Source organism: Piliocolobus tephrosceles, chromosome X, assembly GCF_002776525.5.
Source record: "Piliocolobus tephrosceles isolate RC106 chromosome X, ASM277652v3, whole genome shotgun sequence".
NCBI classification, from domain to species: Eukaryota; Metazoa; Chordata; class Mammalia; order Primates; family Cercopithecidae; genus Piliocolobus; species Piliocolobus tephrosceles.
In genome coordinates this window covers 57,330,188-57,357,388 of record NC_045455.1, presented here as the reverse complement: position 1 = coordinate 57,357,388, position 27,201 = coordinate 57,330,188, and the positions used below count along the sequence as shown (strand labels likewise).

Below are 27,201 nucleotides of genomic sequence, written 5' to 3'. Positions count from 1 at the left end.
TGATTCTGGTTATGGAGATTTTTGGGAAAAAGATTATACGGCTTCTCTTGGTAACCCAGTTCAGTCTTTAACCAGCTAGAACAAAGTTCAAAATACTACTTAAACCAGACAGCAAAAAGACAGGAATAACTTCAAACAAAGTCTTTGAACTTGTCTTAATCCAGATGTGAAACTGAAAATTTATTTGAGTCAACGGAGTTAGAAAGCCAATTTTCACTGGGATTTAACTGATAAAATGATAATCAGAATAGTTCTCTTTCATACTGTAATTAAGTGACTGGCTCAACCATAAGAAGTGGAATTTTATGGGGAAAAACTCCAATAGGTTAATATTTTTGGTTTTCTTCCCCTTATTCTTCATGATTTGTACGAATTTCATTAAATATATTTCTAAGTTAGATGAAAAAATTAGAATATTTCACAAAAAAGGAAGTTTTGTTATTATTATTATTATTTTTCCTTAAAATAGAGCATCTAAGAGCAAAGTTAAAGAGTGAAACTCCTGGACTTGAATCTTGCTTCTTACTCTCATCAGCTGTGTGCTCCTTAAAGACCACCCCATCTCCTTGTGCCTCCTCATACCTATAAGATGAGGATAATAATAGTATTTATCCTCAAAAACTACTGGAAGATTAAGCAAGGTATAAAGACCATAGCACAGTGCCCCCCATATGTAAGGCCTAAAAAATATCAGCTATTCATATTTTTAATCTTTTGATGACTATTCTTGTTCACTAATATAGCAAATATTGTTGATTAGTCAGTGCAACACATTCATTCCCTACCTTCTCCTTCCTTCCTACAGAGGCTAGGAAAGCTAAAATTTATCTCTGTGGCTCCCTTGCAGCTAAGCTGGGGTGGCCATGTGATGCATTTCTGTCTAATAAGGCATATGTGTACATAAAGTATGGTATTTCTAGAAATAAAAGATGTACATGTTGATAATGACTCTTTCTCTTCCTATCTTAAATATGGCCTGGAATTAGGGCAGCTATGACTGCTATCATATGTTACCACCTCCTTCTTCGTATCTTGAATAGGCTTGGATCTGTAGCATCCATCTTATACTTATGAGTACAGACCATAAGATCATGATTTTAGTTGCTCTGGATAAAACATACGGCTTGCTGGAGCCCAGGAGGCAGAGGTGACGGTGAGCCGAGATCACACCACTGCACTACAGCCTGGGTGATGTAGCAAGACCCTCTCTAAAAAAAATCCCATGACCAACAACAAAAAATAAGGCTACATTTTCAAAGTTTAAGTGAAAAATATTTTGCAGCTACATTAGAATGTGTAAACCATAATTAGTATACAATTTATTACATTGTATCCAAATTTGAATCTAAATAATTTCATGTCTTATACTAAACAGGATTATAGAGATGAGATTTAAGAAATAAAGGATTATTATTGTATAAACTCTCCAGCTTAAAAAAAAACTTGTTCTTGGATATCATGAATAAACTATGATTGAATTTTAACTATATACACAACCAGCAAAAATGGTAATATAAATATACTATAACATATTGTATCATATTGTTATTAAGTCTTAATTTCCAAATTTCTTATGATTTAGATTCGGTTGTAAGAAAATAATTCAAGATAAAAAAATTACTTATCTGCTCATTGTCTACCCAAATAAAAAAAGTACAATCATTTTTGGAATATAAACATACTAAGGCATAGATTTAAGAGTAACCATATAATGGATGAAATTGTCATTACAAAATAAGGAGATATATCACATTAAAAAAAAAAAACAAAAAAAACTTCAATACATAAGACAGCATTTCCCAAAGTGTGCACCACAGAAGACTAGTCCTATAAGAAGCTCTGTGTGTATGTGTTTAGGGACAGGAGGTAGAGAAGGTGGCTCTGTGGTCACATAAGTTTGGATACTAATGTGCAACAGAGGCTGGGTGCTGTGGCTCATGCCTGTAATCCCAGCAATTTGGGAGACTGAGGCAGGAGGATTGCTTGAACCCAAAAGTTCAAGACTAGCCTGGGTAACATAGTGAGACCTTGTCCCTTAAAAAAAATAGCCATTATGGTGGTGCATGCCTGTAGTCCCAGCTACTCGAGGGGCTGACATGAGGGGATCACTCGAGCCCAGGAAGTTGAGGCTGCAGTGACCCATAGTTGAGCCACTGCATTGCAGCCTGGGTGACAAAGTGAGACCTTGTCTCAATAATAATAATAATAATAATAATAATAATAATAATAATAATAATAATAATGTGTAACATGTACTACTCTTGGTAATTTATATCAAATACACATGACAAGTCAATTCATGATAAAGGTGGCATTTCAAATCAGTAGAAGATTAAAAAAATTGTGTTCAATAACTACTGTGGTAGCAACAGCCTATTTGGATCTCACCTTGTTATTTATACCAAAATAAACTCCAACTGGATCAAATATTTCAACATTAAAAGATTAAAGTGTAAAACTATAGCAGAGAATATGGAAAAGTATAAAACTTCAATAGCTCTGGAATGGGAAGATATTCCTAAGAAAATCCAAAAGTAATATAAATATCTAAAAATCAAATAGGACAGGTACAGTGGCTCATGCCTGTACCCTCAGCACTTTGTGAGGCCAAGGAAAGAGAATCACTTGAGCCTAGGAATTTGAAACCAGCCTGGACAACATAGTGAGAGTTTGTTTCTATTAAAAATAATAAAAAATCAAATAATAACAAAGTGTACACATAAATAATGAAAGGATAAGCTGGAAAAAGAAAAAATTGAAACATGGGCATTCCCTAGGTCTGATTTTCTTAAAATAAAGAATGCTTATAACTCAGTAAGAAACAGACCAATAAATGGGCAAATACTATTCAGGGAACCCATCTTCTATGATCTGAATCTTTGTGTCCCTACCAACCACAAATTTATATGTTGAAATCCTAATCCCAAGGTGATGGTATTAAGAGAAAAGGCTTTGGGAGATGAGGAGATCATAAGGGCGGAGCCTTTGTTAATGAGATTAGTGCTTTTATAGAAGGGATTCTAGAGAGCTGCCTTTGTCCCTTCCACAATGTGAGGACACAGTTAGGAGGTTACAGGCCCTCAGTGAACACCGAATCTGCTGGTGTCTTGATTTAGGATTTTCCAGCCTCCATAACTGTGATAAATAAACTTCTGTTCTTCATAAGCTACTCAGTTTGTGATATTTTTTATAGTGGACTGAATGGACTAAGACATCATAACAAAAATAAATAAACCATGCTTTAGATTTGATATAATCCTCAACCTTATTCATAATTAAAGATATTCCAAATACATCAGTGAGAGATCATTTTCATCTAACAGCATAGCAACAATAAAAAATTACGATAAATCAGTATTTGGTGAAGAGTTGGGGAACAGGTCACTTCACACATTTGTTGCTGAAAATATAAAATTAATACAATCACTTCGGAATATAATTTAGTAATTTTTATTAGAAATAAAATTGTAGCCATCTGTGGTGGCTCATGCCTATAATCCTAGCACTTTGGAAGGTCAAGTTGGGTGAATTGCTTGAGGCCAGGAGTTTGAGACCAGTCTGGGCAACACAGTGAGACCTCTCCTCTAAAAAAATTTGTTTTAAAAGAAAAAAGATTGCATATATCACATAATGAAACAATTTTTCTCTGAGAAAGTTATTCTACATGTATAACTTACATGTGTGGAAAAACATATGTAAAAGGATGTCTGTTATACTGTTGTTTATTGTAACAGGAGACTAGAAACAAACTAAATGTCCATCTACAAGAGACTGACTAAATAAACTATGACATCCATATACCAGAATATTTTGTACTGTGAAAAAATGAGGCATATCTAAATTATTGATATGGACCATCTCCAAAATATAGTAAGTGAAATAAGCCAAGTCCTTATTTTATCAATGAGGACATTGAATGAAGACCTTTCTATGACCGCTTATGGCTATTAGCTACGGAGCCGGCAATAGGTTTTATGACTTCCAGCAGCTTAGCAATTATTCCACCACATGGTGCTGAAGAAAGGCACTACTTAATCATTCTTCCAGTGGTAAATGATTGTTAAAATATATTGCATGTAAGTATTCAAGTGACCCACTCTGGTAAGCTTGTACACTCTGACCTAGTCTAAAATTACTAAAGAAAGCAAAATTTAAAAACTGGCATTGACTCCCTGGCAAAAAGAATGCTACCACAGTCGACCTTGTGTGTTATGTAGGATCTAGGGGGCTGAACAGATGCCTTCAGTTGCAAAAGCACAGAATGTCAGGGGGAAAAAATGTATCTATTTAAATACATATGTAGATGTGAGGCGATAATGACATTTAACAAAATGTGACTATCACACCTAGCGAACACCCACGATCTTTTCATCACAGAGTAACCCAGGGAGGAAAAGGTTAATTACATGGCACACCACCTCCACTTCTGGGTAGAAGTTTCACTTGTCACCCACAAGAGCTTCACTTTATTCTGAGTTTAGTGTGACAAGCTTAAGCTTGACAAATGCTTACTTCTCATTGAAAATATATAGGATTTGTTTTAGTATTTTCTTATTAGTGAAGAATTTACTTTTCAATGGCTTTTTTCCTTATGAAGTTTTTGAATCAAGAATGAAATGATTTCAGATAATGAAAATGCTTAATTCAACAAGAATTTAAAAAAGAAGGGGAATAATACTGGTAATTTCACAGGAATTTTCTTTCAGGAGAAGCCAGAATAAATGGACTTGAGGACATGAGGAGCCAGTGAGTGGTGCCTGGAACACTGTATGATGCCCAGAGGGGCCCAGCAGTCATGCTCTGACAGCAGCATATGGTGCGCACTGGAAGAAGGGGAAAATAAGGTCAGGAAGGCAGGCTGTGGGAACTTGGATTTGAGGCTGAAGAACTGCCATCAAATGTTTTTGAAAGGTGTGAAATAATCAAAACTGTACTCCATGATGATTAAAGCTGGCATAGTGTGAAGGTGTCAAGCCTGGGTGACTGGGAAAATGGTGGTATCATTAACCCAAAATAAGAACATGAAAATCAGGTTTTATGTGGAACATGACAAGTTAGGTTTTAGATGAATTGATTTTAAGGTACTGGCAGAATATTATTCTGTTTTGTTCAGGAAATAGTTGGAATATAAAACTATAAAGTCTATAATTTAATTCAATTCTACAAAGATACACTAAGGACTAAGTGTCAGGCACTGAACTAGCCCCAGACCCTGTTCCCATGGGACTTAAACATAAGAGCAAGTTCAACACATAATTAGTGACTACCTATATGATGAACGTTACACAAAATAAATCAGGGTGCTATAAAATGGCTTAGTACTGAGGCGGTGGAGGTGAAGACCTATAGCTATGGTTGCCTAGTGATGACTTCAGGGGTTATTCTTTGATACCTGGATTTGTACTTAAATTTCTGAAGATATGTTTTATTTGTACCTTAAAGCACAGAGCCATATAGATATCACAGTAAACTGTGGAAATCTGTGTATTCTCATTTTGAGCTTTAAGGGTTAAAGCCCACCTCACTGCTGCCAACCTTGCACAAAGTAATTTTTACCAGACTCAAGTTCTTGGTTCATTTCTAACATAAACTTTGTGTTCAAAGTACTGTAGGTATTCATTAAATTTCTGTTTCATTTTAAAGGAGAAATGCAGATTTATTCTGCCCAAATACAATGTCCTTCCTTATTCCTTCCACAAAGAGATGTAGAAATCATCCCATTAGTATTAAATACAGAGGAAATTTTAAAATCCTATTCAGAATAACAGCAACATAGTTGTGAAAAAGAGGAAGTCAGCAAGGAGAATAAGGCAAATCTGAATGAGTGAAAATTGGGGGAGAAAAAGAATTGACATATGCTTTCAGAAGAAAGCAAGTAAGAGAAAAATGAAAAGAGGAGACAACTGAACTTTCAATGAACTCATTAACAATTGTAAAAAAACTGGAGGCAAAAATGTGCTACAGTCTCAAGAGAACAATGAAAGACTCCCTCCCCCTGTCCCACAACTATAAAAAGCTGACACAATGAATACACGAGCCTCACCATAAAAGCGGATATTAGGTAACTTTGAGAACAATTTTATTTTACTTGTATTCATTTATTTTTTTGAAAGAGATGAGGTCTCTCTCTGTTGCCCCAGGCTGGAGAGTGCAGTGGCACAATCATAGCTCACCATAATAATCTCAAACTCCTGGGCTCAAAGGATCCTCCTGCTACAGCCTCCTGAGTACCTGGGACCAATGCCCAAGTAATTAAAAAAAAATTTTGTTTTATAAAGACAGGGTCTCACTATATTGCTCAGGATGGTCTCAAGCTCCTGGCCTCATGCAATCCTCCCACCTCAGCCTACCAAAGTGTTGGGATTACGGGTGTGAGTCATCATTCCTGACCAAGAACAGTTTTATTTAGGAAATAAGGGATACAGAAAATAAAGAATAAAAAACTTAAACATGAATTAAAATACACCAGGAACTATCACTTTGATTGAATGTCTATGTGCTAGGGTCTGTGTGGAACATTTTACCTAGATTTTCTAATTTAATTCTCACTCCCCTCATTCAAAGTAACTATTACCTGATCCATTTTAAAGTTAGGGAACTTGGAACTCAAAAAGGTAAAGTAAGGTGCCCAAAGCCCTGCCACAGGGTGGTAGCAGAGGGGAGATTTGATATCTTTCTGATTCTAAAGCTCATTCTTTCCCCTACAGACTTTTCTTGAGAGAGGTGTTACATGAAAATTTATAACTATTCAGATCCTTAGGTTTACTGACTTATATTTAAAGGTGTTTTAGGAAATGCCTTACGGCACAAAGGGATAGTAGCTTTCAGAGCAGGAAACTGGAGCAGGCAAGCACAAACTCGTTTCTCCAAATTCAATGGGAGCCTTTTCCCAGAACCTGACAATAAGAGAGATGCAGGTCATTCACAGATGCTCCTTCCTCACAGAGAAAGACCAGAAACACTCTTCCTCCTGAGACCAGGAGTATCTGAAAATATTAAAATTACTTCAATCTGCCATGGCCTCCTGACTCCTCCTTACAACCTAGCCACTGGGGATTGCTGTAGTTGGGCTAAAACTTTGAAGGCAGCTAAACCACCATCACCATCATTCTTAGACAACAATGTCCTTCTGATCTTTATTTCTTCCAGCATTATTAGCACGAACAACCTCTCTACTACCTCAATCTCTTCAGCATACACTCTTTTCACCTTGTTCTCTTAATTGAAAATGGGCTCCACTTGGAAACTAGACAGATGATCTCCACTGACCCCTTCGGGTAGATGTTGCTTGTTCCCGTCCTATCTTAACGCTTAAAGTCTGCAGGGCACAAGTGGAGGACATGGGAATGTCTGCTTTCTCCTTGATCAAAGCTATGTCAGGCTGTCACTTTTTTTCCCACATGTAAAAGCACCCGCCTTTGAGACACATGTCATTCAGTTACACTGCTGCCGTCCCTCTGGGTCACTGTCATCTAATCATGCACAAGTCTACCCTCTCATTCAGAATAAACTGTCAGTCTTCCTCATCAAGCCAGGCTCTGCCATCGTCTTGTGGGAATTCAGTTTAATGTTAATATCTAATCCAACACCAGGTGCCAAGAGTTCCTTGACCTCCTTCTCTCCAGGCAGCAATCCCTTCTACTTCCCATCACGAACTTCCTTGGCCATAATCAAAATCTTGTCACTACCCAGAGCTGTTTCACTTCTAACAAGTTAAATTCATACAACCATTTCTGACCCATGTCCTTTTCCTTTTCCTCTCTCTCTTTTCCTGTCATCTATCCATGAAAATCTCCAATGGCCTGGCCCCACTGTCTTCACAGCCTTGACTATCTAGCTTAGACTCTGTGGTGCATCACTTTGACCATGGTTCACATGCTGGTATCTTACTTCCCTCCTTCATTCTCCTTTTTCAGACTCCCACTAAAATGTAAATAAGCCTCAAACTCCATCTTCTGGGCATTACTCCAGATGCTGAGTAGTCCTGGTGAGAAACAATATGACAGGATCCAGATTAGTACATATGCCCAACTGCTACCTCAACTGGATTTTTACTGCTATTCAGCACTCCTCTGTGTTTCATCAGGAGGATCTCCCACTCCCTGAAAGTTTACATGCTTACACACTTCACTCAAGCCTCACAACCAACCACTGCCCTTCCTCTGCAAAGGCCTTCCTTTTAGATAGAAAACAGGAACCACTTGATGAAAGCTTCCTTAACTTCCCTCCATCAAACCTACAAATGTATCCGCACTTAGGCCCAACCTTTCCTCCTTTCCACCTATCACAATGGCAGAGCATGTGGATTTCCAAGACAGTTTCCTCCACCTGTGCTAGTATCTTGTTGCTCTCCACCCCTCCTGCCGCCCTCAGCAGTTTACTCCATTGATTATCATTCTCTTCCAATTGCCCTCCTTTCTCATTCCTTACAGTCTGCATTTAAACAAATTAAAACACCTGCTTTGCCCTCCCCTTTGACTTCCAAATCCCCTGTAGTTACTATCCTTTCTTACTCATATTTCAGTCTCATCTCCCATATTCATTCATTAACTCTTTACGCTCTTCTTTGAGCAAAAGTCAATGGGATGGCTGTTAGTTCGTTACATGATTTTTTAGCAGCATTTGATTGTGTTGACTACCCCTTCCTTTTTGAAACGGTCTCTTCCTTGGGCTTCATGATACCAGACTTTCTTGGTCTTCCTACCTCCATGGTGACTCCCTTTTCAAGGTCCCCTTCTGTATCTTCTTGCTCTGCTCATTTTTACACCATTCCTCGAATTTTCTATTGGTGTTTTATTCATTCCATGGTTTCATTTACTGGAAACTTCCAAGTTTTTATCACCAGCAACAAGCGCTATTCCTGAGTTCCAACTAGGGTGACCAACCACACTGACTTGCAAGACTAAGGAGTTTCCTGGAAAACAGGACTTTCAGGGATAAAACTGGGAGAATTAGGCAATCTGGGATGAGTTGGTCATACTAGCCCCTTCTTACTCACTAGACATGCTAACCTGGATGTCCCACAGATACCTCAAATATAATACAGACTGTTCCCAACTTACAATTTTTTGACTTTATAATGATACAAAGCAATACACATTCAATAGAAACTGTACTTGACTACCCATACAACCACTGTTTTTCACATTCTGTATTCAACAAATTACATGAGATATTCAATACTTAATTATAAAATAGGTTCTGTGTTATATGATTTTGCCCAACTGTGGGCTACTGTAAGTGTTCTGGAATGTTTTAGGTAGGCTAGGCTAAGCTATGATGTTTGGAAGGCTTAGGTGTATTAAATGCAGCTTTGACTTTCTGAATTATGATGGGTTTATCTGGACATAACCCCATCATAAATCGAGGTGCATCAGTATATACAAACTTGAATTAATTACCATTTTCCCCAAACCTCTACCTCCTATTGTGTCCCTTATCTCAGTGAATGGCACCACCTACTCATGTCAAAACACTATGAGTGCTTTTTGACAACTGTCGAAGGTAAATATAATAGAAGGATTTCTGTATCTCCAAGCACTGAGTTTCTAGTCACATTTCTTATTAGGGGAATATTCAATAGGATTTTTTATTTTTTATTTTATTTTATTTTTTTTTTTGAGACGGAGTCTCGCTCTGTCGCCCAGGCTGGAGTGCAGTGGCCTGATCTCGGCTCACTGCAAGCTCTGCCTCCTGGGTTCACACCATTCTCCTGACTCAGTCCCCCAACAATAGGATTCTTATATAGCCTGTCAGCAATTTCAAATCTTTAGTGAAAAAAAAAAATTAAAAAACTTATCATTTATTTGAAAAGTTACAGATCTGTTGGATAGTGCCAGTGGTGCAAGATTTTTTTTCTTCAATGCTACATTCTTCTGTTCACGTGCTTGATGATAATTTTGATCACTATCTAATCCACTATAAATATCATTTATTGATTTATTTTTATAGAGGCAGGGTCTCATTGTGTTGCCCAGACTGGTCTCAAACTCCTGGCCTCAAGAGATCCTCCCACCTCAGCCTCCCAAAGTGCTGGGATTACAGGCACGAGCTACCACACCCAGCCTAGTGTAAGTATTCTTCTTTAAACATTTTAGAATATTTCTGACATGCTGTTTAGGAATGATTAATTTTTCTTCCCAATAAGCTGAAACACAGACATGTTCCTCAAGTAATGAAACTCTGGAAAACAATTTGTATTAACCTGTGAATGCCTCAGTCTGCAAGATGCAGTACATGCTTTGTAGGTCATTAGGAAACAAAATGGTTGTCCTTCATAGTTCATTCTGTAAATGGCCTGTGGGCTGCAGTTAGCTCCACACGTCTCCTCACTCTGTGTGGGCTCCATCAAATATTGCCTTTAAATTTGCCTGGACAACTGGACAAGGGAGAATGAACGAAAGCTTCAGATTAAGAATGTACGAGAAGCACAAGACCCAAGACTCTTCAGGTCAAAGGAAGTAAGACAAAAAGGTGACTTCATGGTGTTGTTCTGGGTTATTATATTCACATTTATTCATCTTCATTCAGCATGAGACAGTAGATGGGCTGATGATATAATGAAAAATTAAGACTAAATTTCAGGAAGAACTACCTGAAAAGAAATCATTATTACTATAGGGCCTGGCCACCAAGGAAAATGGCATCCTTTCCCTTCTCTTGAATTTAAGGAGATGCTTCTGTCCCAGGGAATTTAGGTATATCATTCTCTTTTTTTTTTGAGCGGAGTCTCACTCTGTCATCCAGGCTGGTGTGCAGTGGGGTGATCTCGGCTCACTGCAAGCTCTGCCTCCAGGGTTCACACCATTCTCCTGCCTCAGCCTCCCGAGCAGCTGGGACTACAGGCGCCCGCCACCACGCCCAGCTAATTTTTTGTATTTTTAGTAGAGACAGGGTTTCATTGTGCTAGCCAGAATGGTCTTGATCTCCTGACCTCGTGATCCGCCTGCCTCAGTCTCCCAAAGTGCTGGGATTAGAGGCGTGAGCCACTGCACCCGGCCAGGTATATCATTCTTGAACTGGGTGGCCTGCTGTGGTTTCACAACTTAAAGTTTTTTACTAGACAGACAGTTACAAACATATTCTCCATTGTTCAATGTATTTATCTAAGCTCATGCTTACCATTTCCACCCTCTTACCAGCCATCTTGTGACCACATTTGTACATATTAGTGCTTTTATCAGGGGGTAAGTGCATCAATAAGAGGAGAAGTTGAAATTAGATTAGTTAATTTGCTACTTCATTAACAGCTGTGGTAAAAAGTCCAAGGAGAAAAAAGATTGAAACTAGCTAAAATGAGAGGTTTGTATTGTAAGTGAATCTAAATTATCTATGTCCCCTATTCCTGCGGATAACTGAGAGTCAGCTGTGCACACATCTGTGGGTGTTTATAAACATTTACCATCTGTGAGAAGCTTATGGGGTGTAAATGGTGGGCTAATTAGGGAAATGCTAGTCATTTCTAATGACAGTTGTTATGGATAAAGATTTTTATCCAGGTTAAATTGATCTCAGAACCTCGATCACTGGAGGCCACTCTACCTTTTATGACAAGACTAAGCAGTTACACTATGCTGAACATGTCACACATTAAGGATGCATCATAACTAGATCAGACTGCTAGTTTATGCATGTTAATGAGGTCTGTTCTTAATAGACTGAAGTGCGGATTGAGTATTTGTCAGAGAAAATGAGAAGGTGTCAATCTGTTGAAAGGTCAACCATTTCTACAATATATGACATTTTCATTTCTGTTCTACACACATATTAAGTACCTTCCATTCAGAAAATCAAGAGCATAGACAGAAAACTACAGATTCTACTTTTCTAGAGACAGGAAACTAGATAAATGAAGAGTTGTCCATATACACACACATATGTGCATACAGATATATTTCCCTAACTTCCCCATATCAGTAACTTTTTCTAAACATATCTTTTACTGATCCATATTGTGGGCAAACATTCTAAACAGGTAATTTTAAACTAAATTCATCCTATAACCAAAGGGAAAAACACCATACTGTATAAGAAGAGAGTCATCTTTACTGTGTAATAAAAAGTATGTTAAAGTAGAGTTTATGTTGTAAAAGAGGACAGTGTCATAGAACAAGTGAGTGGAAGAGTAGGTAAAACTTGATTCCTTGGGTTCTAATAAAGTTTGTTATTAATTTACAGAATACAGATGGAATTGTCCAAATTAGAAGGAATCTTATTTTGCAGATAAGGAGAATTATGGTCTGAAGACAACCGGCCTGATATTACTTAGCTACTGGTGGAGCAGGGACTGGAATACTGGTAACCCAACTCCTAAGTGTGAGCACGAAACATTTCATGGCACCACTATTCACAGAGAATAGCAATATTGTATATAATGTCAATAATTTTGTAAATGAAAAAAAAAAAAAAAACACCCTATGTAAGATGTCACTCCTTCCCACACTTCCTATCCCCCCATCCCTACTTCATTTTGTTCTCCTCATAAGTTGTGGACTCCTAATGCTGTATTTATCTTAAATGTTGTCTATCTCCTGCCAGAATACATATCCATGAGGGTCGGGACACTTGCTTGTTTTATTTTCTGCTGTAACCCTAGTGCCTAGGATAGTATCATGACATAATATGCGATAAATAAATATTTGTTGAAGGAAAGTTTTGATAGAAATAGTTTTTTTTTCCACCATCACACTAATAATTCTACTAATGATCGAAGTATTTCAATGCCGATTTTTATAATTCCTTTTGTCAGAAATTTAATGGTCACAAAAGCAAATCATATAGGAGACTTGGGAATATCTTTCAGAATGCTAGATAAAGTGTAATTAGTACCTAACAAAAAAAACAATGCCTAAAGACTGACTATAACAATATCACATGCCAGCAAAATAAATGAATGCAAACTTCAATAATGAGAATCCTAGAGCCTTGGAACTGAATGTCTGGGCTATTTTTAGATGAAGGGGAAGGAGTGGGACTGACCTGTTTTCCTTCAAGGGGATAATGGGACACATTCTCTCCCTTACCTACCTGAACCCCATGCCTCAGATTCTCCAGGAAAGGGCCACCACCAGCTTATCCTCATGAGATAAACATGATTTATTTTCAGAGGTTCTTGGTTAATCTAGTTATAAAAACTTGCACAGTTGTCTTTATTAGCAAATTTGTTTTTATTTGCCTCTATGAAAGAAGTTAATAGTTACGTGCAGATGTTGTTTCTTACCCTATGCCAGGCCCATTCAGGTAAAAAAGATTCCCAAGATTAAAAAGCCTTTAAATTGGAGTTGTAAAATCTATGTGTTCTAAAGCTGGTACGAGCAGCATCATCTACCTGTTCATGAAGTATTTTCCCTGTCTTCTCACACTCAATCCACTAGAAAGCCCTATTGATTCTGCCTCTAAACTGCCTTTCAAATCCATCTTGTCTTCTCTTTCTTAGTGCAACCTAGTTAAGGTCTTCTGCATTTATCTCTTGCAAAATTGCAACAGAGTCCTAATTGGTCTCATTCCTCCTAGTCCCAACACCCTCTGATCCATCTGCGTTTTTGCTACAGAGCCATTTCTCTAAAAGCAAATCATATCACTGCTCTGTTTAATGCCCTTGAAATGTACCTACGAAATAAAGAAGAAGAAAAAAAAAAATCCAAAGCATAGCATGCTCTCTTGACTTCTAATTTAGCCTCATTTCTGCCCACAGTTCTACCCAAAGATCATTCAGGCCTGCTACATTACTTGTTAGTCCATATATAAATGTCACACCTCTGTATCTGAGTCACACCTCTGTATCTGAATTTACTTAGCTCATTGGATGCCCAGGCACAGAAACTCTGGTCCTTTATGTCACTGCGTTCATTTGGTACCCACCTAATTCAAGATTCCACATTTCAAAGGAACAACAAAGGTAGTCTTTTCTGCATTTATTGCTCAGATGTCAATCCATTCTCCTTTCTCCCACCCCAATATGCGAGCCAAAGGATAATTCTTAGTACAGGAACTAACCATGTAGCAGAAAATGTACACCACATTCTTAGGATATGAACAGAAAAGATGTCCCCATCTGGTGGAAGAGAAATGGGAATTGAGATTACATGCAGTGCAGTAGCCCTGCGCATTCATCCCGGGAGGAAGTGGTGCATGTTGGGCAGACTTTCCTAGGAAATCACAGGGAGTTGAGTCCAAGAGTGGAGGTGTTTTGTGTCCAACATGCAGAATTGTTGAGAATGGGTTAAGGAAACAAGACTAGGGTACAAGAAGGCTGCAGAAGCACCACAAGAAGCTGAGTACTGTGGTTGAAGCACAGTAATTTCCTATGCGCCCTGCCTGGGGAAGAAAAAAAAGTTCACGAAGAAAGAGCACAAGTGCAAGAGAGGAATGTTTCCAAGAGTCATTAACATAAGGAAGACGAGGAGGGAACTATTTGGTTACCATTCAAAGGCAAACCAGTCATCACCTTTACCACAAGCAGACAGGAGGAATGATGCCAAAGCAGGAAGGCTGTTATGGACCTAGATGCCAACTGAACCAGAAAGAGGGCACATGCACAGAAGGGTGCCCCAACTGGCTTTCTTCATCCAAGGAAGAAGGGAGATAAGAAGAGATCATGGAAGGGAATTTCAAACACAAATAACAACTCTCTACTGAAATTACTGGAAATATGCGCGCGCGCGCGCACACACACACGCACACACACACGCAGAGACAGAGAATTGACTACATTGTTAACCATCAGGTAGGTTGATGGCTCAGTCATAAATTAAACTGCATTTATAGAAATAGTTATATTTTTGCATATCTGAACTTGCTGTCATAACTATGAAATTCCTCATTTGTTACCAAAACTATAAGAGCACATAAAACAAACTTGACATATGTCATATCTTGTCCTAGGATTGTGCCAATCTATTTTATGTGGGTCTGCATAAATAGAACATGTACAGTTGAGGAGTTTTTGTACCACAAATGTGAATTCCATAAATATTTTTAAAGTGCTTATTAAACACCTGCTATGAAAAGAAATTAGAAGCAACAGCTCACTGTAAAAGATTTTTTTTTAAAACATGGCTAATTTTGTATAAAAGTGTTATTTTTGAAAGATTTATTATTTGAGAAATAATGGCATGTTTGATCTTTATAAAAAAGCAAATTTTTCATAGCAAAATCAAAATATTAACTGAAATATCATTTAAAACAACTACATTAAATGTTTCATATCATGTCCCTCCTTTCTTGTACTTCATTAAAGATTAATACTGAGTATCTAATTAATGAAATGAGATAAACCCTTACTTCAAAAAGACTTCTTTTTGAAGAAGTTTCTAGGAGGAATACACCAAATTGTCAAAACTTCTGTTTCAGAATCAGCTGACCTCAAATTGGAGCAGGCTAAAAACATGCACACAAGTGTGTGTGTAAACGTACACATGCATCCTCCCCCATATAGAAACCCCCATTAGTTAAGTTACAATACATCCAGATGGAAAATTTTATCTCTAAGGGTTCCTCAGTTTCTAAAAATGGTAAACACCACGAGATATATTTTTCCCTTCTTTTCTTACCTTTCCCTTTTTATAGCTGATAAAAGATGACCGAGTTCATATTCTACTTATATCAAAGTGCAATGCTTTAGGAATAGGACAGTATCAAGCATACAATAGGAATTATCTCATAGGAAGATGTGAAAAACAACACTCCTTCCCAAGATTTCACCATCACATGAGTGTAACAATTCTGAACAAAGCTTGACATCATTTGGGTTCTTCCAATATTTTCTAGGCAGATAAGAACGTTTCTTTAATTTCCCACAATGCCTTCAAATGTAACATTATGACATTTTATGCTTGATTTCAGCAGATATCATGACTTAGGAAACAGCATTTCCTCAGACTGTAATGCTATTTACCTTAATGGTAGAATCAATTAGAATACAGTATAATCCAAACCACGTTTCCTCATACCAAATTCCTTCAGAATCTCATGGAAAGGGTCTCTGAAAGTTTGTCTATGGGTAGTGGGAGCAGAACTAGCATCTTTGCTCAAGGGTGAAAGATATTTCCAGTGATCATAAACAATATTTTTGTCTACCAAAGCCAAAATCACAGACTACAATTAACAGAGTCACAGCAAAATGATAAAATAAGCTGTTGAAATAGTTAATAAATTTATTTTTTATCTAACAAAAATATCCCATGCATTCAAGAAATAATGAGTGACTACTATCAAAAGGCACTGTCCGTTTTTTGAGACAAGTACAGAGCATTACTGTTCCATATCAAACCTTAAAATAAATAATAAAGGATAAAGGTTTTAAAAAAGTACTTTTCCTCACACGTGATTCCAGCAGAAAGTACAATCTAATTAGCATTGAGAACATCCACTGCAAATCAGAGATCATAATTGCAATTCAGCACTAACAGAATCATCACTTCTGAAATATATCTGAAATGCAGCAGAAAGACTGTCTTTTTCTTAGTTCTTGGCCTTTGAATTAAAATAATCTTTTGTTCCCCAAGCAAACAATCTTCTTGACTTTGTAACACTTGAAGGCTACTTTGCAGTTAAAAAGAGGAACCGTCACACATTTAGAATCTTCAAACTAATTGCCAGTCACAGAATCAGAGTTGGAATGACTTTGGAGGGAATCTATCCAGTTTCCTAAAGCAGTGATCCTTTACACAACACTCATGAAAGCTAGTAATAGAACCTCAGATTCAGCACTAATTTTATAAGAGTTCCTGCCTGAATAGCACTAATAGTTTAAAAATAAACATTCAAAGGATTCTATTGAACTGAAATTACTGTCACTTATACCCATTAATGATAATTATATTGGAAGTTCTATGATGGCAATTCACTCTAGTCAGGCAATGGTCTCCAAGAATTGTTTGCTCTAAAAACAGTCAGTCATCTATTTTCTGTTACTACGCTAGTCTGTCATATTCTTCCCGCCTTGGGGCATTCTAGCCTGTGTTAAGGCTGCCCTCAATGTTAACTCTGTTACTATCATATTGCTTATAGTTCTCTTGAAAAACATTGGATATATGAGGAAGGAAGTTATCCAGGAAACAATATTTTAAAATCCTGTTACAAAATAAAGTCTAATTTCATCTAAACACTAATGCCTATTTATACCATTTACAAGTAACATATCAATATTCAATTTCTTTGCTTAATTTTCCCAGTCTGCCCTAAGGTATATTTATTCATCATCAAATGCCAAATACTACTGAGTTGGTCTTTTTTTTTTTTTCCTCTCTTTGAGATAATCACTTTAGACTTTGAGCAACCTTCATGACCAAGTTCAACACCAATGAATAGATTTCCTTCAACTTTAAGGATTTAATGTCAGAATGACCAAAAATACAAAGAAGAGAGCCTATTAATAAAAAAAGAAACACCTGGCTCCACCTATGACCTTTTGACACACTGATATTTTCCTCTTGAAAGATATACAAACAATACCATAGAAATACTGGGGTCTATAAGCTGGGCTAAAAGGATAAGAAGCACAATGGTTCTGCTAGATCGGTTACTGAAACAATCAGCAGCCCACATGCTTGCTAGCATTTCAAAAGTTCAACTGCATGACTTTCCACTTCAAATTAATAGATCTAAAAATCACACAATTCTCTGCAGCGAGAGATATGCTTAAAGATGACGTTTTCCCTGACAATTATAATTAATTTTATCAATATATCAATTTTAATTTGTCAATTATTTATTTATCAATTTATAAATATATCAATTTTATCAAAATAACAATAACTCATTATTATTTTTCAACACAGACTGGTCATTTTGCAAATGCATGCTTTTGCATTTAGGAAGACAAGAAAAAAGTTTTTTTTTTTACTTTATGGTTTTTTTTTTTTACTCTGTCTCTTAAAATAAAAAAAATAGAGTCTACGAATTATTGATCTATATTATGAATCAGCAAAATTTTTCTGTAAAGGGCCAGCTAGCAAATATTTTAGGTTTTGTGGGATATATGGTTTATGTTAATTAGTGGAGACAGCTAAGGAGTATTGAATGTTACAGACACAGAAGATGCAATGCTGTGATTGAGTACTCAATTATAATACAATAAATGTGGCTGATATTATCAAAGTTACAGAGTTTTCCACATTGTGATAAGATCAAAAGGACTGATTGGTATGATTTTTTTGTCCTAGAATATGAACAGGGTGAAGTTATGAATAAGTGATGTTAATATAAAGATTTCTTGGGTAAAATTCTTAGAGGTAGACCATGCTACACCTTAAAAACTTAAATTATTTTGCCTCAAATAAAGTTTATGAAAATTGGCATTTAATCTTTTATTCCCAAAAAAGTTAAACAACAAAAAGTAAAGCTGAGACTATAGTAAATATCATATTATAATAATATGAAAAACATTTTGAAAATGATTTTAAAATATTAGATGAGCAATAAACTAATTAGTAGGATGATGTGCCACAAAAATGTTTAACAAGAGTGGCACTAATAACCCTCAAGAAAGTTTAAAAAGAAAGAAAGAAAAAGACAAAAGAAAAAAATAATCACTTTCAAATTAAGTTATGCTGGAAGTCTGAGAACCTCCTTCTCTTTTCCAGGTCTTGTTGGAAGGGGACAAAGGATGGTGTGTGAGCCCTGTATAGCTGCATGGAGAAGACGCATATTATGCACAAAATGGTTGAACTCTGAATGAGTTTTCATAATTTAAGCTACGTTATTCCAGTGAAAGAGATGCCTGCACAGAAGTGAAAAGCTGCATAGCTAACTGACAGAGAGACTCTTGGAAAAATTTCCCACCAGACATTGCTTGATACTATGTATGTAATAGAATTTCAGTTTCTTAATACCATCAGAAGGAAAAAATTGTAACATAGTACAGTTGGTGGACATGGAAGAATGTCTCAGAGCACACATCCTGAGTAAAGCACATAAAATGTTTGTGCTACTTCTAAAACCTACTATATTACAAATTCTCTGTTTCCTTAACTTCTATTCTGAGTCAAACAATGAAAGTACTGGACACATTTCTACCTCCCTCAGAAAAGTTGACCTCTGGCAACTATGTTGGGTCAGAACTATTCAGAATATTGAAGAATCCCTCCTTTGACTGTGACAATCCTCCCAGAAGTTTCAAATACAAAGGGAGAGACCACCTGGCTTAAAACCACTGATTATGTTACCAAAGACACAGCTGACCCTCTCACAGATTTCCATGGAAAATAATTCTCAATATTCTTATATAGGTATAGTCTAGTGACAGTTAGCAATTACTAATAATCATTTTGGGCCCTATTTTCCTGTACCATGGTTAAATCAACAGTGGTAAAATATAATAGCACAATAGTTAAAAATATGACCTCATGAGAAGACTTGAATACTGGCTTCATGGCTTGCTAAATTTGTGATCACATGCAAGTAAATTAAACTTTTTGATAGGTAAAATAGTCTCATGATTTTTAAGTATTACATGTAATAATAAATATAGGCTGGCAAATAATATCTGATCAATAAATGCTAGCAGTAGTAGTAGTAGTAGTAGTAGTAGTTGTTGTTGTTGTTGTTACAATGTCTGTTCTATAAATGATGGAGTAAAGAAAAGATAAATATATCTAAGCCAATGCAATTCCATTTATTCTACCCTTCTATATTGAGAAAGTATTAAACCTATTGGCTTGTTTATATGAACCAATTGCTAATAACACTAGAAAACTGAAAGCATTACTGGACAAAACTAGAATATGGGCAATGATGGAAAGTAATCTAAGTTTTATGATATCTGTAGAAGACAGGGTAATTGTTAAAGCCTTTATGAAAGCAAGTACAAACATTAATTGCATATCTGTTGAGATTCGCAGAGACATTCCCAAGTAGTATTTATGTAATATGCATTTCCTCTAAAATAGAGGCCTAATTGCTTAGTTATTCTAAATTGCAGAATGGAAAACAAAGGAGCAGTTTTGGCCATGTGGGTAAACAACAGATTTCTAAAAGCTAATTATCTCTTTATTTAATAGACTGAAGTTGCACCAAATGAGACATTTAAGTCTAATAAATAATAGACAAATTGTAACCTAAAGACTAAAATATAGGAGCTGCTCATACAGTTTTTATTACTCCATTAAATAAGCTCTTATTTACTTCCCCCACAAAACATAATTACACAACACTGGGTCCATTTCAAGGCCATTTTGATCTGCTATTTAAAAATGATGTGAATCAACTTACATACTCAGGAAGTCTTAGAGTATAATGTTTGAATTCTATTATCAAATGCCCTATTTGTGTCCATGATTAAGAAACAGAAATGGAATTTAGAGAAAGTTGTGCATAATCACATAAAATTATTACTACTACTTGCCTTACTAGAAATGATTACACATAAGAATAGTTATGCATTTTAAATTAATAAACACCAGTGTCTATGCTTAGTAGTCTTCATGTCAGATGAATACTGTAGGTATTTCTTAAATTAAAATAGTTCAAACTCAAGGATCAACTTTAGATGTTTATTCAAAATTCACATATTGATAAAATAAAGACAACGTGAAAATGTAACTTGCTTGTTTATGTAATACCAAAACATTCAACAGAAATAACCAAAACTGTGTATGTGAATATATAAGAGACCTTCATGCTCAACATTTAAAAAAAAAAATGAGAAAACAGAAACGAAAAGCATCATGTTTTAACATCATAATATGATAATAGGAGACTGCTTTCTTAGTTTTGAGGCTCAAAAGGATTTTTAATGCTTCATTTCTCTTCTTGGAGAAATTTAGTCCACTATTTTTACCTTTATTTTCATTCTATTAACAAAAATCACATTTTGAAATGATAGTGATAATAAATAATAGTAGATTTGGAAATAGTTGCCTGTTCTCTTGCCAAGGGCAAGTAATGATTTACTGTGGGTAAGAAAGAACAGGAATTTAATTTACTCTGCTACCTCAGATAGTGATATAAGAATTTCAACACCTGTGAAAAAATTCAGTTCTTATTTGCATGGAGGGAATACTAAAGCCATGAAAATATATGGAAGGAAGCTCCCTGTGGGTTTATGGCAGAGTTATGTGAAGATTTTTCTCTTCCTCTACCATCCAGGGATATGTGTCTTACATACGAAAATAAACTAAAACAAAAAGTTCTTGGCTCAGTGAGGTAACAAAACACTAATGTAAATTCAATAATTCACCCTTCCACATTCTTTTAGGGCTGAGAAAGTTGGGCTAAAAATTTTTACAAAGATTTGAGCAGTACCATGTTCTGTACTAAAATATAACACCTGAGGAGAAAAATTACATAAAATGTCAACTGATCCTCACAATGTTTAAAATATACACCACATTAGCACATATAGAATAGCTTATAAGCTTGTTTATCCAAAAACCACATACACTGATTATATAAATCTTATCAACTTCTGAGGATTTTTATTAAACAATATTTAAATTAGAAAGTTTGATATATACTAATAGTCTCCTTAGTTCTCCGAGACCAAATTTTGTTACTGCCACCAGCCTAAGCAGTCTCCATCTCATTATCATTCTTATTTTAGTTCCTATAAATTATTATCTGACATTATTTTATATTTGGTTATTTGAAGCACTCATTAGAATTTTAAACTTCATTACAGCAGGAACTTTTTTATTCTTATTTATCACTGTAATCTCAACATATAGAAAAAAACTTGATGAATAAAAGAACAATAAAAAGTGGCCTTGCTATGTTTCGTTTTTTACCAATAAAATAATAATAGAAATGATAACACATATTTTTATAATAGTACAGTGTCTTTATTGAAGATCATATTTATCAAATATCACATAAGGATAAAATTCAATGTATCAATTTAAAAGTATAAAAAACTGATCTTTTACATGTTTTCAGTAATTAAGTGCTAAATTAGATACACTACTTTAGTAACCTCAATTTCATAAAGCCTTCAAATGTTATAAAAATCATGACTTGACAAAAAGCATATTCTACATATAATATGGAAAAAAGGTGATTGTATATTTGTGACGTTTTTAAAAATGAAAAAGTTATCAATAAATAAGCATGTAATAATATATTTGTTATATGATTATATGACTCACTTGGTAATAACAATTACTTTAAGAAATCAAATACTTGGTTCTTCTACGTTAATAATTGTGTTGATTTTAAAGGAAAACTAAGGACCATTCAGAATCATCATAATTTATTGGGATTTTAGAAGCGGTCTTTCACCTTGGTGAGAAAATTATGTGTTTACAAATATTCTGAAATTCGGGCTATTATCCCTAGATTATTTTAAATCCCACAGTCTAAAAAAAAAAAACTCAAAGTTGACTTGCAAAAATTTCAAATGTTTTTAAAAGACAAAGTCTCACAGTAGCTTTTTAAATCATAGCTGTTTCAGCATCTTGTATCAAATGAGTTTTATTACATCTACAGCATATTCATAGGTATGATACAGATACAGCATATATCTGTATTTATTTTACAAATATGTTTAAAATTATTTTAATATCATTTATATAAATCAAAGTTACTCAGACTATGCTCTGCAGAGGGCACTCCTGAAAAATGTTAAAATGTATGATGCATATGCATCTCAGCAAATTAGAGGTTTGGAAAGTCCTATTGGGTGAGGATTTTACATTTACTTGAGGCCCACCTATGACAATTTGCAGACCATGTTTAGGAAGAGATAGTACAGAAAAAGTCTAATAAAATAATCCAATAGGTCAAATAAGATGGGCTCTATGATTAACGAAAGATATAATAAAATCTTTCTTTAAATCTATTATTAAAATTAAAAACATTCCAGCCTATTTTAAAATTAAGAAAAGAAGGTAATGTCATCAACATAAAATTACCTATTTTAAAGCAACATAAAATAGCTATTAAACACAATTGATGGCTAAATATTAGAATGGTTTTGGTAAAATTCAGAAACAGATCCTAGTATATTAAAACTATATATCAAATATATGAATAATTAAGGAATTATAAATAAGTGGAGTAGAGTCATATTATAAATAATCAAAACTAGAAAAGAAATGAAGTTGATATGAAATCACTGAAAGGATGATTTTATAAACTTAAAGGTGATAGAAAAAAATAACAAAGGCAAATATTAAAACATTATAGAATGAAAATAAAATAGTTTTATATATGTCAAGATATAGAAATAAAAAAGCCACATTGGAAAGAGATATTTAAAATGTAAATATGAATATATACTGAGCTAACTAGTACAAATCAATAAAAAGAAGATAACACAATTCACAACAGAGGAATGAAAAGTGAACTATAAACCCTTTTAAAAGTCTAACTTTAGCAATACTCAAAGAAATGCAAATTAAGATAATAAAACATAAATTTAAAATCTATAAAATTAGCAAAAATCTTTAAAAAATAAGAATATTAAACCAAGGCACAATCATAACTCAATGTTGAAAGTTGAGAAAATTAAAGTTATGCTTCTGCAAATCAATTTGTAAGTATGCATCAAAAGTCTTAAAAATATTCTTTTCTATTCCATGTCCAATAAAATAATTATTTTCTATTTATGAATAAAAAGATTAATCACATTGAAAAGTCAGCAATAACTATTGTTCCATGACTTCATTACTGACTAATGCAAGTTAAATTATATATGGCACATCCAGTGGAATCAATCATATAGATATTAAAAAGTATAACAATTACAAGTTATGAATAACATGAAACATTCAAAAGTTCAGCAATATAAAGTGTGACACTGAACTGCATAGCTACTATTAGAAAGCAGAAAAATTTAAAACTGAAAGAACAGTGTGCAGAAATGTTTATAGTGATTCTTTGGATAGGAAGATTATGGGTAACAGTCTTTTGATCTACTATTTTTTTAGGTGTTTTCTATAATATAAATAAATTTGAAAAATAAACTTATTCTTAAAAACGAAAATTTCCTTACGGAGACACAAATTTAAATTAAAACATTACTGAGATTACACTGGAAGTTTTATTAGAATTTCTGTGCCCTATCAAGTTTCAATCTTTCAAATTGGTATAAGAGAGAATGACTGAAACACTCTGTGTGATCAGACTCTGGGCAAAACCCACAAACAATGCATCCAATCTGCCATCTAGCAACTCATCTAGATAACTTTAGCCAACGCTAAAAGAGTTAATGTTTAGGCTGGGAGCGGTGGCTCATGCCTGTAATCCCAGCACTTTGGGAGGCTGATGCGGGTAGATCACCTGAGGTCAGGAGTTAAAGACCAGCCTGGCCAACATGGTGAAACTCTGTCTCTACTAAAAATACAAAATTAACCGGGCATGGTGCAGGCCCCTGTAATCCCAGTCACTCGGGAGGCTGAGGCAAGAGAATCCCTTGAACCCAGGAGGTGGAAGTTGCAGTGAGCCGAGAACGCGCCATTGCACTCCAGGCTGGGCAAGATGAGCAAAACTCCATCTCAAAAACAAATAAATAAATAAAGAGCTAATGTTCAAACACCAGAATCTTCTGTAAGTTAGGAAATAATATATTAATTTAAAATTCTTTCCAGAAGCATATTTTAAAAATAAATACTAAATCTTTCTGATCTCCATTTTCATTCATACTTAAAAATAATTCTGAGAATATTCCCTGAATTTCAAATATAAACAAGAAATTGTGCTTAGATGATTTTTCTTCCCAGGAAGAAACAAGTGCAATATATTAAGGTACTCGGTTCACTTTAGTAAGCACAAAATATACCTGTAAAGTGAAAGTAAAGAAGGCAAAGTAGGCATCTCTATCTATTCCTGGGGAAACTTGAGGTGAATTTGCAACCCTGAATTGTAAACTATGGTGATTTAGCAGTGAAGCGGATGGATTTTAATTAAAGCCTTGTTCAATCCTTACTGACTTGGAAGTAGAAAAGCCAAATTTTTCAGGGAATGAAAATATAACTACATTTTACATAATTCTTTTGCTTCTAAATAAGTGGTATCTTTTAGCTTCTTGAAATACATATATACATATGTTTCTGTAAAATTTCCGTACCAGACTCTAAAAGATACTTTGAAACATATTGACAACAATTTTGTCATGTTTACAGGGGGAAAAAAGTATCCAAAATGTTCAGACTGCTTTTTTCTTTTTGTTGTTTTTTTTTGAAGCAAAATCTCTCTCTGTCTCCCAGGCTGCAGTGCAGTGGCAAGATCAAGGCATACTGCAGCCTCAACCTTCCAGACTCAGGCGATCCTCCTACCTCAACCTCCTGAGTAGCTGGGACCACAGACTGGAATACACATAAATTCCATACATTGCAATTGGCTAATATTTCACGTAAGTCTCTTTCTTTTAAACAGTGTTTATCCTCCATCACTTTTTTTCCCTCCCTTGGGATATTTTGTTGAAGAAACCAGGTTACATGTCCTATAGAATTCTCCACAGTCATTTTCTGATAGTTACTTTATTAACTGACATACATTATTAAAGATTGTTTATTGAGGTAGTAATTAAAGAAATGTGAATATGCTGGAAGCAAAACAGCATAACAGAGGACCAAATCACCTATGACCATTAGAATGAAGACACTACACTATATGTTAGTAAATGGAAGGCAGAAAAGACCATAAAGAAAGAATTGTTCTATGGTTTAATTACAGAAACAAGTGATTGTATTTTCCTTTTTCACTAAGTTCACTAATATGCTAATAAAGCAGCCAGTATAAATCTTAAGTATACATAGAATAAATAGCAAATTTGATAGTACTCACCTGTCTTCACTTCTAATAAACGCTTTTTCTTTTGTTGGCGTTCAAGTCTTTCTCTCTCTGCTAATTCTTTAGCTATTCTGGCACGTTTTTCTTTTTCCTCTGCTTCTCTTTTTTTGATGTTCTCCTTTATTGCTTGCTATTACAAAAATTTTTGAAAAATGATCAATTTTAACCAGTGATTCACCCCGCAAAATGGAAAATTATCTATTTGAAAATATACTTAAGGTAGAGACATGATTATCTTTTAGCTAATGGTGAGTTATGTTAGTAATACATTCTTCTAAAAGGTATGCACAGAAACCCTTGTTAAATATGTTATATATCTATAAATACGACTGTTATTAAACTTAAACCTGCATCTTTAAAACATCTACATCTTGATGGAATTAACTAACTAAAAGGGACATAGGAGACAGAAACTGAAAATAAAACAAGCATTTAATTCACAAATCAAAACTGTTTTCCCATATACATTTCCAAAAGTATCTAGCAACTGAATTAGGGTTTTCCATGTCTTCCTTGCAAAGCAAATTATCAAGTACAAGACAAATTATCAAATTAAAGACATGATAAAAGAAGTGAAATCTTGTAGTGGCTACTTTTAATTATAATCATATATGAATTTTTCTCATATAGAGAGAAATATCGTAAAGATAACTAAAGAAATGTTTGTCATTTCTAAGCCAGGTCCTCTGGCTATTGATCAAAACTAATAATAACATGCTAATCATAAGAAGATCTCAATAGATATGTGATTATTCGTTTAATTTCTTATTTCTTAAGTGTTATACACATCAAGAAATGCCTCTCATGTGGCATTAAGGGGAATTAGCAGGTAAATATGGGGTTTTCAAGTGCCAACAAAGAGAGTAACATTATATTAAACACCAATGAAACCAAACAGGTTAACACAATGGAAGTTTATCACCACTGGTACTAAATAGAAAAGTGTGTAATTAAACTATAACAAGTAGGGGGTTTATGTTGTTTTGGGGGAAGGCTTTTATTTCTTTACTGTGGTATTATTTATTTCAACTCTAGAGTTAGCACAAGTTCTTCATTAAAAATCAAATAATAAAGTTTAATATTTTTGACCAACAACAAAAAGAAACAAAAAGCATAGAGTAGAGGGGATAGTAACTCATGCATGCATTCATTCATCCATCCATCCATCCATTCCAATTAATACTTACTGAGAAACTACTAAACAGTATTGTTGTAAAGTAGAGGAGAAAGAAAAAGAGAGAGGAAAGAAAGGTAGAGGGGGAGAAGGAAGAGTGCATAAGAGAGGACACTAAAACAAGTTTACATTCTATATGGTAGGGTATGGCAGGAGGCAGAGATAAACAATAAATAACAACAACAAAATAAGAGTGCTGTGATAGCATTCCTGAGAGGTTACTTTACATTAGGTAGAGAGACAAGGTCTCACTCTGACTTGATTCAAGCTGAATCTTGAATGTCAAGGAGCTAGGTAAG

General features: G+C 34.9%; 1 protein-coding gene across 2 annotated transcripts in view; it reads right to left on the bottom strand.

Moving 5' to 3' along the window:
• The window catches only part of DIAPH3 (diaphanous related formin 3), a 522,768-nt gene that overhangs the window by 118,842 nt on the left and 376,725 nt on the right, over positions 1-27,201 (bottom strand). For both annotated transcript variants that reach the window (XM_023196219.3, XM_023196220.3), the window contains one exon: positions 25,723-25,858. In XM_023196219.3, coding sequence (XP_023051987.2) covers positions 25,723-25,858 — 136 coding nt within the window. The remainder of the gene's footprint in view (positions 1-25,722; positions 25,859-27,201) is intronic.